This window comes from Thalassophryne amazonica, chromosome 1 (genome assembly GCF_902500255.1).
Source record: "Thalassophryne amazonica chromosome 1, fThaAma1.1, whole genome shotgun sequence".
Taxonomy (NCBI): domain Eukaryota; kingdom Metazoa; phylum Chordata; class Actinopteri; order Batrachoidiformes; family Batrachoididae; genus Thalassophryne; species Thalassophryne amazonica.
In genome coordinates, this window is record NC_047103.1 from 174,864,040 (window position 1) to 174,877,838 (window position 13,799).

General features: G+C 42.0%; 1 protein-coding gene across 1 annotated transcript in view; it reads right to left on the bottom strand.

Moving 5' to 3' along the window:
* Positions 1-13,799, bottom strand: part of vps16 (vacuolar protein sorting 16 homolog) — a 238,271-nt gene that overhangs the window by 142,940 nt on the left and 81,532 nt on the right. Inside the window, exons 10-15 of the mRNA XM_034179871.1 lie at positions 13,568-13,739; positions 6,981-7,112; positions 6,765-6,892; positions 5,102-5,137; positions 4,912-5,020; positions 4,617-4,751 (exon numbers count right to left, since the gene is read on the bottom strand). Of these exons, the coding sequence (XP_034035762.1) occupies positions 4,617-4,751; positions 4,912-5,020; positions 5,102-5,137; positions 6,765-6,892; positions 6,981-7,112; positions 13,568-13,739 (712 nt within the window). The remainder of the gene's footprint in view (positions 1-4,616; positions 4,752-4,911; positions 5,021-5,101; positions 5,138-6,764; positions 6,893-6,980; positions 7,113-13,567; positions 13,740-13,799) is intronic.

Genomic DNA, 13,799 nt, shown 5'->3' on the forward strand with positions numbered 1-13,799 from the left:
CTTTAATTTCAGAAATGCAACGAAATAACCACAAATCAGAAAAAGTTGATAAAATGAAGATAAAAATAAACACCCACAGAAGCCAAAAGTTCTTCCAGATTGTGTCTCGGTGGCTTCCCTCACTTGTCCTCCTTCCAGCATGACCATTTGGATTTTTGAGAACTGCCTACCTGACACAGATTTGCCATAAAGTACCACACTGTTTGTATTTCTGAATGATTGATATAAATGAGTCTAAGAAACATTCAGTGACTTCGAAATGCTCATTGTATCATCCTCTAATAATACAATAAAGACCCGCACATCCAAAACACATAAAAGGGCGTGCAGGACCAAAAACGCCTCTTTATGTATTTTGGATGTGCAGGTCTTTATTGTATTATTTGATTTTTTTTTAGTTTTTGACTCCTGCCTATATTGAGCTGACAGAGCAGGATTACTCCCCCAACAGCTGTTTCACATGAGCAGGTTGTCTGATAAAGGGCTGGTGCCTGAACGTCACATTTGTTTTTTGTTAAATGGACCTCTTTTTTGTGTTGGAGCACTGTGGCTGTGCAGATCATTTGGTTTTTAGTCAGTATTCATCCTCTGACACTTCTCATGAAAACTGACTGTAAAAGTGATTAATTCTTACATTTAGAATAAACTGCCCTGTTCCAGCCTTTTTTTTTTTCTCTTGGAAAATGCTGCAGGGCCTTAAATGTAGGAATGGATATACATTACAAAAAATAAATAAAAATAAAGCTGACCACACAAACATGAAATATGTTGGTTTCATACAGTCTGCAGTTACACAAACAGAAGACAAAGTAAACGTCAGGATTATTACATGTCCATCACCACCACATTTTGAAAAACTGTAAGACAACAGGCTGTGCATTATTTATGTTTTGTGTCTTTTAGTGAAGTTTTTATTTGGATTTAGGCAATATCCCTATATTACCACAGACGAACTGTTCCTGTTGCCACATCTTCTGAAATAAAACTGCAGAACACAAAGTAATCTAAAAACAAATGGGGAGAAGATCAAATCAAATTCAGTATATTGCCTAAAAACTAAAAGAAGGAAAAAAACTGGGAGCAGTACGGGAGCAGGAGTCATTCTGAATGGGAGCGAGATGGGAGTGGGAGTCATTTTACCAGGAATGGGATGGGACAGGATTTTTTTGTTTTGTTTTTTTTTTTTTTTTAAAAAAACTCTGGCCCAGGACAGGATTTTTTTTTTTTTTTTTTTTTTTTTTTTTTTAAAACTCTGACCCAGGACAGGATTTTTTTTTTTTTTTTTTTTTTTTTTTTTTAAAAACTCTGACCCAGGACAGGATTTTTTTTTTTTTTTTTTTTTTTTTTAAACTCTGGCCCAGGACAGAGGATTTTTTTTTTTTTTTTTTTTTTTTTTTTAAACTCTGGCCCAGGACAGGATTTTTTTTGTTGTTTTTTTTTTAACTCTGGCCCAGGACAGGATTTTTTTGTTTGTTTTTTTGTTTTTTTTTAACTCTGGCCCAGGACAGGATTTTTTTTTTTTTTTTTTTTTTTCTGGCCCGGACAGGATTTTTTTTTTTTTTTTTTTTTTTTTTTTTTTTTTTTTTAGGACAGGATTTTTTTTTTTTTTTTTTTTTTTTTTTTTTTTTTTTTTTTTTTTTTTTTTTTTTTTTTTTTACTCTGGCAAGGGATTGGGATGGACAGGATTTTTTGCTGTGGGAGTGGGATGGACAGGAGTGAAAATCTACTCCTGTGTCACTCTCTACTCCAGAGCGCTCTTGACCTCAGACTGGGCGATGGTTTATCTTTCAGCAGGACAATGACTCTAAGCACACAGCCAAAATATCAAAGGAGCGGCTTCAGGACAACTCTGTGAATAAATGGACTACATTTATACAGCATGCTCTTCCATCTGCATCAGACACTCAAAGCGCTTTACACATCAATGCCTCACATTCACCCCGATGTCAGGCTGCTGCCATGCAAGGCGTCCACTAGACACCAGGAGCAACTAGGGGATTAAGGACCTTGCCCAAGGGCCCTTAATGATTTTCAGGTCAGGCTTGGATTTGACCCGAGGACCCTCTGGTTTCAAGCCCAATGCTTAACCACTACACCATCACCTCCCCTAATGTCCTTGAGTGGTCCAGCCAGAGCCCAGACCTGAATCCGACTGAACATCTCTAGAGAGATCTGAAAATGGCTGTGCACCGACGCTCCCCATCCAACCTGATGGATCTTGAGAGGTGCTGCAAAGAGGAATGGACCAAACTGTCCAAAGATAGGTGCACCAAGCTTGTGGCATCATATTCAAGAAGACTTGAGGCTGGAATTGCTGCCAAAGGTGCATCAACAAAGTATTGAGCAAAGGGTGTGAATACTTATATACAGGTGAATTCTTAGTTTTTTAATTTTAATAAATTTTCAAAAAAGCCTTTATAATATTGTCATTATGGGGTGTTGTGGGTATAATTTTGAGGAAAAAAAACAATTTACTCCATTTTGGAATAAGGCTGTAACACTGGTGTGCCCAAGTGGTTGATTGTGGGCAACAAGTCGATCACCAGCCGACTTCCAGTCGATTGCAATGGGGGGGAATCTCACAAGGCTGTTTAGATCTGCACATGCACAGGGTCAAGAGGTCGTGAGGAGTTACAGTGGAGAGTGAGGCAAGTGTACAATGGCGGAAGTAAAAAATCTTATTTTCATCCAGAGTGGGAGGAGGATTATTTTTTTATTTATTCGAATGACAAATCCATCTGCTTTATCTGCAATGCAAACACGGCATTACCGATCATCTCTTCGCACCCAAAAAGTGCAGGAATTGAAAAGCCAGCTAGCAGCACAACAGGCTGTTTTTACTCGGCCAATTACCACAAGTACGGCTGCAACCACAGCTTCTTATCATGTCAATCATGTTCTTGCAAAAGGAAAGAAATCTTTTAAGGATGGTGAGATTGTGAAAATAGTGTTTACGGAAGCTGCAGGTGTGCTCTTGGTCAATTTTACAAATCAAAAGGAGAGCCGAGGAAAATTTCTGGAACAGCTTTCTCAGTTGTTGCCCAAAATTAAAGAATTTCTGAAACTTTCAACTGATGCTGAATATGCACAGCTAGAAGACAGTCACTGGCTGTTGGATTTACCTTTTCTTACCGATCAATAACTTGAATCTTGAGCTTCAGGATAAAGACAAACACATCATCAACATGATGAGCTCTGTGAACACATTTCAAAGCAGGTTACACCTGCTATCCAGCAGGTTGCAGCAGTGTGACCTGCTGAACTTTCTACAGATGGACACAGAACTTGAGCTTGAGAGTGCACGTTATGATGAGCAAGTGCAGAGCATCTTGTCAGAATTTGACAGGCACTTTACTGACTTTGCTTCCACTGAGCCTGTTCTCACTTTTCTGTTTTCCATTTGGGGAAAATGCAGATGTGGACTGTATGACATTCAAAATAATCCTGTGTGGATTATTGTAATTCTCGCCTCTTCAGTCTCCCTCACAAACCCCTCCATAAACTTCAACTGGTCCAGAATTCAGCTGCCTGTATCAAAACGTGAACCCCTGATCCACCATATCACTCCTGTCCTTCAACAGCTCTACTGGCTTCCGGTTCAGTTTTATATTCAATTCAAAATTCTCCTGTTGAAATTCAAGGCCGTTCACAACCTCGCTCCTCCATATCTGTCCGACCTCCTCCATGTCCCCACTCCCTCAGATCTTCTTCCTCCATTCACCTGTCTGTCCTCTCTGCCCATCTCACTACCACAGGGAGCAGAGCGTTCAGCTGCTCTACTCCCTGTCTCTGGAATTTATTACCACCATCTGCATATTATATATATTCGTTTATTGGATTTTGAGTTTTACTGTATGGTGTCTGAGTGTCAAGACAGGTGCCTTTAAATGGAATATATTATCATTATTATTAATTTTATTATTAACTAACACTTGGCATGTACATCCAATTCTGGAATCTAATGCAGAAAGGAGAAGTACTCCAACCTCAGGCAAACTGCACAGAATTTGACTGCACTTTTGGATCAACTTATCTGTGTGAATCTGCCTTATCAAGTCAAAATACGGATCCACCATGACGGATGACCACCGTGCAGCCCGCTTACGGCTGCACTCAGCTCCTACTGTCCGGACTATCAGACACCAGCTGCCTCCTCTCTGTGCCAGAAGTCCCACTAAGGTCGGGAACAACTTTTCCAGCTTGAATTAGGGATTGTATTATTCGAGCTGTTTGATGATGTTGTGTTGTTACGGGCCAGTCCGAGGCCTACTTGTGCTTATTCTTTGCACCATGCACATTTACTGCAGTAATGTATTATTACTGTTTAAACTTTATATTTGTGCCAGAAAATTGTGTTATGTTGGTGCACAATAAACTGTGGCTACACTGTGGCGTTCGATATGGCTCGGTAGAGCTCGATGCACTGTCAACTTTAAAAGCAGATCTTAGTTCAAAAAAGGTTGGGCACCCCTGCTGTAACATAACAAAATGTGGAAACAGTGAAGGGTTGTGAATACTTACTGGATGCACTGTGACGATAAGAACAAGACCCATAATTAAACTTAGAATAGTCACATGACAGGAGGAGTGTGGTTTGTCTATAAGGGGACATTTACCTTGATGGCAAGTTCCGTGCGTCCACATTCATATGCTTTAGCTGCGATGTGTGAGTAGGAAACACCTGGTGAGTCTCCAACCTTCAGACAAACTGCTCTGGCAATGGCCTCATCTGGTAGGTCCTTCTGCTGCACCTGACCACGCCCACAGGCAGATTTTAGTTGTGATTCATTTCGCCAGAATGCAAAGAGAATTAGCCATTTAAATTTGTCAGTAAATGTTTCAATCATATTTAGTTTAGGGCAGAAAGAGTACAATAAAAGTAGGAAGACCAGAAGTAGGAGGAGCAATCACCTTACAGGAGGCCCAGTGTCTGAGGACTCGGCTGACCCCCTGATAGTCTGGAATCTTCAGGTACTGACAGATCTCTATCGCTAACGGGTAGAACTGCCGATACACGAGCCTGAAGACAGACATGAGAAAACATCTTTCATCCAGTCATCTCATTCTGTGCACATAAAACCACCTCACCACTCCCACTCACCTGTCAATCAGCACCTGGAGAGTCATCTGTTTGAATCTGAAGTAAGGAGGTCAAGAATCTACACACCAAGTTCTGTTTTCATCGTGTCACGTCGATGCATCTGCCTGAAGCTTTGTGTCAGTTTCACTGAAAACTTTGTCTGACCCAGGGCTGGTTTTTGCTTTTTCCCTGTGTCTTAAAGAGGACAGTGTGTGTGTGTCTCAGCAGCGTGGGCGTGGCACTCAGTAGCTCGTCGTGGCTCTGAAGTCATGTGTCCAGAGCAGACATCTTCACCAGCTCTTCAGCCTGCTTTATCAGCACAGAGTGTTCAGCCACTCTTCATCCATTTGCCAACCTGGACAGCACCCCCCACCCACCCACCCATCACTGCCGCAGCCTTCTGCATCCACGTCTGCTCACAGTCACTTCTCACTCACCAGACATCAGTTCAGGCCCCAGTCTTCTGGTCAGTTGCCAGCTCCACAAGCACCAATAAATTCATCTTCATACTGATTGTATTCACCACATATATGAAACAAGGGAATCAGGCTCATTATTAAAAAGCAAGAGATGCAAATTTTTACTAGATGGTAAATGGACTGCATTTATATAGCGTTTTTCCATCTGCATCAGACGCTCAAAGCGCTTTACAATAATGCCTCACATTCACCCAGATGTCAGGGTGCTGCCATACAAGGTGCCCACTACACACCAGGAGCAACAAGGGATTAAAGGTCTTGCCCAAGGACCCTTAGTGATTTTCCAATCAGGCTGGAATTTGAACCCAGAATCTTCTGGTCTCAAGCCAAACACTTAACCACTAGACCATCACCACCCCTCCCCTAATAAAAAAATATAATTATTGAAATCAGTCTAAAGTCTTACAAAGGGACTGCTGAATAATTAATACCGTTCTCAATTCTTTGTTTTTTACTTGGGGTCACTGCAGCGCATCCAGTGCAGATCCAGACTGGGATTTGGCACAAGTTTGTCTTCAGGTGCCCTTCCTGACACAACTCCAGTTATATCTGGAGACACGTGCAGCTCCTGGTCCCAGCCAGGTACTAATCTGGACAGACTCTGCTGCTGCAGGACTCGATCCTTGCTGAAGCTCATGAACATCTGACTTTTATGTAAAGCGACATCTTTGAGTTTCTGTGGTCATGATTTCATCCATCCATGCATTTTCCATACCTGCTTACTCCAATTAAGGGTCCTGGGGGGCTGGAGCCTATCCCGGCAGTCACAGGGTGTGAGGCGGGGTACAACCTGGACAGGACACTAGTCTGTCGCAGGGTCACATATAGACAAACAAACACATTCACACCTACGGACAACTTCAAGTTTCCAGTCCACCTAACCTGCACACGGAGGAAACCCACACAAACACGGGGAGAACATACAAACTCCACACAGAAAGGCTACAGGAGGGAATCGATCCCATGACCTTCTTGCTGTGAGGCATCAGTGCTAACCACTAATCCACCGTGCTGCGCATTATTTCACTTTTCAATAAGTTCTACAGATTTCAGAGAAACTGGTCATATTTCAAGCTCCAGAAATACACCATAAATTTAAAGATGTACAGTTAAAGAAATTGCTCTCAGATTTACAGAGAGGTGATTCCTTGGATCCTCTACTGACAGGAAGTGTGGAGAAACAGAGGATAAACATGAAAGGATACTGAGTGTGAGTGAGAGGCATGCCCACACCACTTTCCCGGACAGCGTTTAGAACTCTCAGCTCTCTGCACGTGGTCACAAACAGATCTGGACTGAAGTCTGTCAGGAAACACTTTCCAAATGACGCTGCCTGATGGAGAAAATGAACCAGATGACACTTATTAAACACTTCAGTCTGACTGAAACCAGACAAAAGCTGAAAACGTGCGTGAGCTCACCCTGAGCAGGGACTTCTGGGTATTTACATCGTATTCGTGACCTGCAGCCTCCACACACTGTCTGACAGCCTCTCGCAGCATGCCTTGCTCCTTGATCTCTCGCAGGTACTCATCAGCCTTTTGACTGCATTTCTGCATAAACCAAACAAACACACATCACAGAAAACAAAGACTTAAGACATTCATGACATTATGTCAACATATGTCACTGCAAACCATGTCACAGTTAAGTGGTTAGAGCCCATCACAATAAAAAAAGAAAGTGTGTGTGTGTGGGGGGGGAGCAATCACAGCAGAGAAGATAGGACTGTGCGAGTGCATAAAAGACCGAAACAAAACCCAAACTAACAAAAGAAAAATGAAGCGAACGGCAACCTTGACGCTTTAAACAAAATCAAAAAGCACTGTCGTGATTCCCCCGACCCCTGGTTTTATCTGCTTCTAAACTCGTTATGTGGGAGTTTTTCCCCCAGATGGTGCCTCAGTTCTGTTCCTCACCGCTCATCTTGGCCACACACCTGCTGTGAATGAGCGGCTGATGAACAGCAGACTATATAAACTCAGACTTTCAGATCAGTGGTTGTCAGATTCTTCCAGATTCTTCCTAGAGCCAGATGCTTCTATGATCCATGATCGGAGGACTGAACCTGATTCCTCTCTGTGATTCCTTGACCCTGACCACGTCTTCTTGCTGCTCTCAAGCACTTAAGACGTCAGAGTTTCCCGCAGCTAAACTCAAGGTAACCTTTCCCAGCTCTCTAATTCCTGTATTAGAGCAAACTGTCTTTCCTGGTGTTCCAGACGCTATCCTGCGCGGCTCCTACACTGCCCTGGTTCCTGGCTCCCTGCACAGCAATGTCACTCTGGAACTCTCCAGCTCTCCACTCAGAGCGCGCAGCTCTGCTTCACGCCAGTTAAGTTCCTTCATGTCTCAGTGGGATTCCGCTCTCACTCATTCCTGCCTGTGACTGTGCATGATAAAGAACAGTCATAGAACTCTTCTTAAGAACTCTATGAACTCTGACAAACTATTAACAATGCAATCATTCACCATCTGTTTCTTCAATCCCTCAGTTCCTGGTCTCGGCTCTGAGTCCAACCTGGTCCGGGTCCTAGAATCCAAGTTTTCAATTCTCTTTCAAGACTGGCTTGGGAAGTTGCAGCTCCCTATTTTTACTGCTAGGAGCGGGCTACTCTCCACTCTGCAGGCACCCCCAGCACAGCATTATTATTTGTCCTTTGTCAATAAATGTTTTCTTAACAACCAACTCTGTTTCTTACTCTCAGTGTTTGGGTCCATAGCCTGTACTGGTCTGGTCCCATCTGGACCTCTAACCATAACACATTCATGATGACGTAGCTCGACAACGGGTATCAAACCGAGCGCCAGCTGTGATCACTTCTGCAGCAAGTCTGTGCTCTCCACAGCCACCTGCAGCTGTGTTGTCTTGACAACGTGTGGGCGCACACGCACGTCGCAGCCAGAGACGGCACGTGAACATGCATAAATAGTTAAAGTAGTTGATCAAACTACACATGGACCGATAACCAGTTTCACGGTATACCGCAGTATGAAAAAAAAAAAAACATTATCAAAACCACTAAAATTTTACGTTATACTGTCCCTACGGTATGAGCGGGTTATGAAAATTCTTGACAGGAAGAGTGGAGGCAGCTGGTGCCACCCTTCCCCTCAGCGCGCACCGCTGCCTCTGTTTACAAACAGGCAGCTAACGTTAGCTAGCTCTGCATCATGGCTGTAGGAGGCAAAGTCTGCACTGAACTTTTCCCTCCATCTAAAAGGATCAAGTTGGCTTTTTTGTTTTATTTTCTGAGGAATAGCCCTTGAAGCCACAAACGGTGGCAACAAAGCACCGCAGCTATGGCCTGTGTTGGACGCGGAGCAATTCAAGATACCTGCAAAGGATTACATGGAAGGAGTAAACTTTATCCCATCTTTGAAACCACTGAGAAGTACAAGCGGTGGATTCGAGTCATGATTGTGGTCGATGAAATTTCTCCCATAAACATGTCAAGAAGGACAAATACATCTATTCCAAGCACTTTGTTGGTGAAGCTGGGCCACGTATTGAGCATCCGGAGTTCCGGACCTTATTCCAGCCACGTTTCTCCCTAAGCAAGTAGGTCATGTTTCCCACGGGGCAGATACTACATGTCTAAAAGAGTGACGATCATTTTGGTATTTTCTCGAAAGCCATCAGTGGTATAGTGCTCGTAGCGGTAGACATCGCATCAATTAGTGCGTCTGAATCACGCGCACTTCATATGCAAATAGCCACAATGTTGTTAAAGCACATTTTAAAGCTATACATAATACTGTGAAACCACGGTATTTTTGCCCACGGTTATCATACCATCCAAATCTCATACCGGCCCATGCCTAGATCAAACATTCTTGCCTTCTATTGTTTCTGTATGAAAATATTGCTTTTCATCTCACACATAACGAGTCACGTTCAGCTCATTGGATCTTTTGTCACTGATCCGTTCAGATGCAAGACTTGGGAGGCTGGACGAAGGTGGACGACAATGAACAGAACACTGACGGTACGGGAACTATGCAAACGATGAACCGTCAAGACAGTTTGAAAATTCCGACAATGCGCCAGCTACAGGAACGAAGCTGGACGACGGTTAAACGATGTCTCCAAAAGTCAATGTAAGTTCAGATTTCTTGTTTCATTTTGGCTTCTGTGTCCTCCATTAATGCCGTGTGACTGGGGTTAAGTTTTCACCGTGTGACGTCTGAACTTTCTATTCTGGGAACAGAAGATCAACAGCTTCATTTCAAACATTCATTTTTAAACAAACGTCCAGTTTCAGCTGCAGACAGAACTTTACCTGCATTCAGGGACATGAACCTCATGGCAGTATTATAATCATGCATTATTGGCTACAAAGTGGACCTATTACTCTGATTTGATCAATAAAAACAAGCATAACTTAAAAGTTCTTGTTCCACACGGTGGCAACACTTATTCATGGACAACCACCTGTAGTTCGCTCTCCTTTTACAGCACAAGATTTCCTGGATTACTTTGAGAAGAAAATAGAAGACATCAGGTTAAACATATCCCAGCATGCCTTAACCCAGCCACTACACCCTGCTACTGAGGTGGGCGCCACTACTGAGGTATTACCTAGATTTACAGAATTTGATAGTATCTCTCTAGGCATGCTGACAAACTCGTGACGTCAACAAAAAGCACAACCTGTTTATTTGATCCTATACAGAACTGTTTAAGGACCTGTGGCCCACTCTTGGGCCGACTGTGCTGGAAATTATTAATCTAGTCTAACTTCTGGATCTGTTCCTAAATGTTTCAAATCTTAAGAAACCTAATCTTGACCCTAGTGTATTGACAAACTATCGGCCGATATTAAATCTATCATTTTTCTCTAAAATTCTGGAAAAAGTGGTGTCACAGCAGCTCGTAGACTATCTTACTGAGAATAATCTCTTTGAGCCACTGCAGTCTGCTTTTAGAAAATATCATTCCACAGAGACGGCTCTCACTAAAGTGGTGAATGATCTTCTGCTTACAATGGATTCAGACACCACTACAGTTCTGTTGCTGTTAGATCTCAGTGCTGCATTTGATACAGTGGATCATCATATTCTACTTGATAGGCTGGAAAATCATTTTGGGATTACTGGGAGTGCCCTTGCATGGCTGATGTCATACTTGACCAGTCGTTCTCACTGTTTTGTACAGTAACACTACCTCTAACCTTAGTGACATGAAATTTGGGGTTTCACAGGGGTCCATCTTAGGCCCCCTGCTTTTCTCCCTTTATATAGCACCCCTTGGGCACATATTGCAGCGCTTTGGGGTTACCGTTCACTGCTATGCTGATGATACAGTTATACAACCCCTGGCAATAATTATGGAATCACCGGCCTCGGAGGATGTTCATACAGTTGTTTAAGTTTGTAGAAAAAAAGCTGATCACAGACATGACACAAAACTAAAGTAATTTCAAATGGCAACTTTCTGGCTTTAAGAAACACTATAAGAAATCAAGAAAAAAATTGTGGCAGTCAGTAACGGTTACTTTTTTAGACCAAGCAGAGGAAAAAATATGGAATCACTCAATTCTGAGGAATAAATTATGGAATCACCCTGTAAATTTTCATCCCCAAAACTAACACCTGCATCATATCAGATCTGCTCATTAGTCTGCATCTAAAAAGGAGTGATCACACCTTGGAGAGCTGTTGCACCAAGTGGACTGACATGAATCATGGCTCCAACACGAGAGATGTCAATTGAAACAAAGGAGAGGATTATCAAACTCTTAAAAGAGGGCAAATCATCACGCATTGTTGCAAAAGATGTTGGTTGTTCACAGTCAGCTGTGTCTAAACTCTGGACCAAATACAAACAACATGGGAAGGTTGTTAAAGGCAAACATACTGGTAAACCAAGGAAGACATCAAAGCGTCAAGACAGAAAACTTAAAGCAATATGTCTCAACAATAAAAAAAAAACGCACAACAAAACAAATGAGGAACGAATGGGAGGAAACTGGAGTCAACGTCTGTGACCGAACTGTAAGAAACCGCCTAAGGAAATGGGATTTACATACAGAAAAGCTAAACGAAAGCCATCATTAACACCTAAACAGAAAAAAACAAGGTTACAATGGGCTACGGAAAAGCAATCGTGGACTGTGGATGACTGGATGAAAGTCATATTCAGTGATGAATCTCAAATCTGCATTGGGCAAGGTGATGATGCTGGAACTTTTGTTTGGTGCCGTTCCAATGAGATTTATAAAGATGACTGCCTGAAGAGAACATGTAAATTTCCACAGTCATTGATGATATGGGGCTGCATGTCAGGTAAAGGCACTGGGGAGATGGCTGTCATTACATCATCAATAAATGCACAAGTTTATGTTGATATTTTGGACACTTTTCTTATCCCATCAATTGAAAGGATGTTTGTGGATGATGAAATCATTTTTCAAGATGATAATGCATCTTGCCATAGAGCAAAAACTGTGAAAACATTCCTTGCAAAAAAGACACATAGGGTCAATGTCATGGCCTGCAAATAGTCCGGATCTTAATCCAATTGAAAATCTTTGGTGGAAGTTGAAGAAAATGGTCCATGACAAGGCTCCAACCTGCAAAGCTGATCTGGCAACAGCAATCAGAGAAAGTTGGAGCCAGATTGATGAAGAGTACTGTTTGTCACTCATTAAGTCCATGCCTCAGAGACTGCAAGCTGTTAGAAAAGCCAGAGGTGGTGCAACAAAATACTAGTGATATGTTGGAGCGTTCTTTTGTTTTTCATGATTCCATCATTTATTCCTCAGAACTGAGTGATTCCATATTTTTTCCCTCTGCTTGGTCTATAAAAGTAACCGTTACTGACTGCCACAATTTTTTTTCTTGATTTCTTATAGTGTTTCTTAAAGCCAGAAAGTTGCCATTTGAAATGACTTTAGTTTTGTGTCATGTCTGTCTACTGCACAACATAACTTTTTACTTTCCATGTGACCGCCCTGTTTTGAAGTAACACTTGCCCTTTTCCATTTCATCTGGGTCTTCGCACTACAGCTGGTGATGCTGATCATCCCTTTAAAACTCATAATGCAGGTTTGGTAGAAGCCATCAAAATCTAAACAGAAGGTGACAAAATGTAACTTTTAAAACCCATCAGCTGATAAAATACCAGCTGCTCCTGGTACTGTTAGGTCTGAATCTTCAAATTCAAATGTCACTTACACACTTCAGAAGAAAGCATTTTTTTTTTAATTTTTCACATTTTACCATACGAGAAAGTTCATCATTTATAAATTAGATTTCCAAGTTATCTTGATCCAGTAAAAAAAAAAAAAAAAAAAAAATTAAAGGTCTTTTCTGTCATGCTACATACCTGGACACATAAAATGAAACTTATTTTCTGCATTTAACATCCTAATTACAGTTACACACAATCCAACCACTTAGGGCAGTGGGCAGCCACAGACTGACACCCACAGGGAACAACTCCAGATCTGGATATGCTGCATTGCTCAGGGGTAGAGAAAGGAGCAGGCTGTAATGAGCATGCAGTAGGAAACCGGAGGGAACTCAGGCCGACACAAGGAGAACATATAAATTCCACACAGAAAGGAACTGGTGGAGTCAAACTGCAAACCTTCTGGCTGTGAGGCAACAGAGCTAACCGCTGAGGGCATACAGCCCCCCACCCCTCCACCCCCACCACCATTTTCTTTAAAAGGGATTTTTTTTTTTTTTTTTTTTTTTTACAATACCTTACTTTTGTACACTTTTGTATGTTTTTTTTAAGCACAACTTTTTTTCATGTTATCTCACATTAGTTTATTACAATTATACATATTTATGGGCAATAAATTACAACCAAAGACTACAAGTACTCAATATTATAAATAACAGTGAGTTAAAGCAAATGTAATAAAAAAGTCGTAAGAAGGTTCATTACAAAGCTGATTGTGCACATCATACAACACAAACACATAACGTTCACAGTGTTCAGTCAGTGAACACTTTCTGCCCAACGTTTCCTGAAAATCTTCTGGAACTGAATTACCTCGTACTCTCTGTGGGCCTCCAGCAGCAGAGCTCCAGGAGCCATGGATGCAATCTTGAAGATGCCCTGGCAAACCAGAGGAACCTCCTCCAGGAATTCCTGCTGAGTGGAGCTGATAATACGAACGCCGTCCAACTCACCGACACACAGACACCGATCATCAATGGAAAACCTTATAAAGGGTCAAGGTTAACCATCCAATGAAAACTCTGAGCACTTTACAGTGACCTAC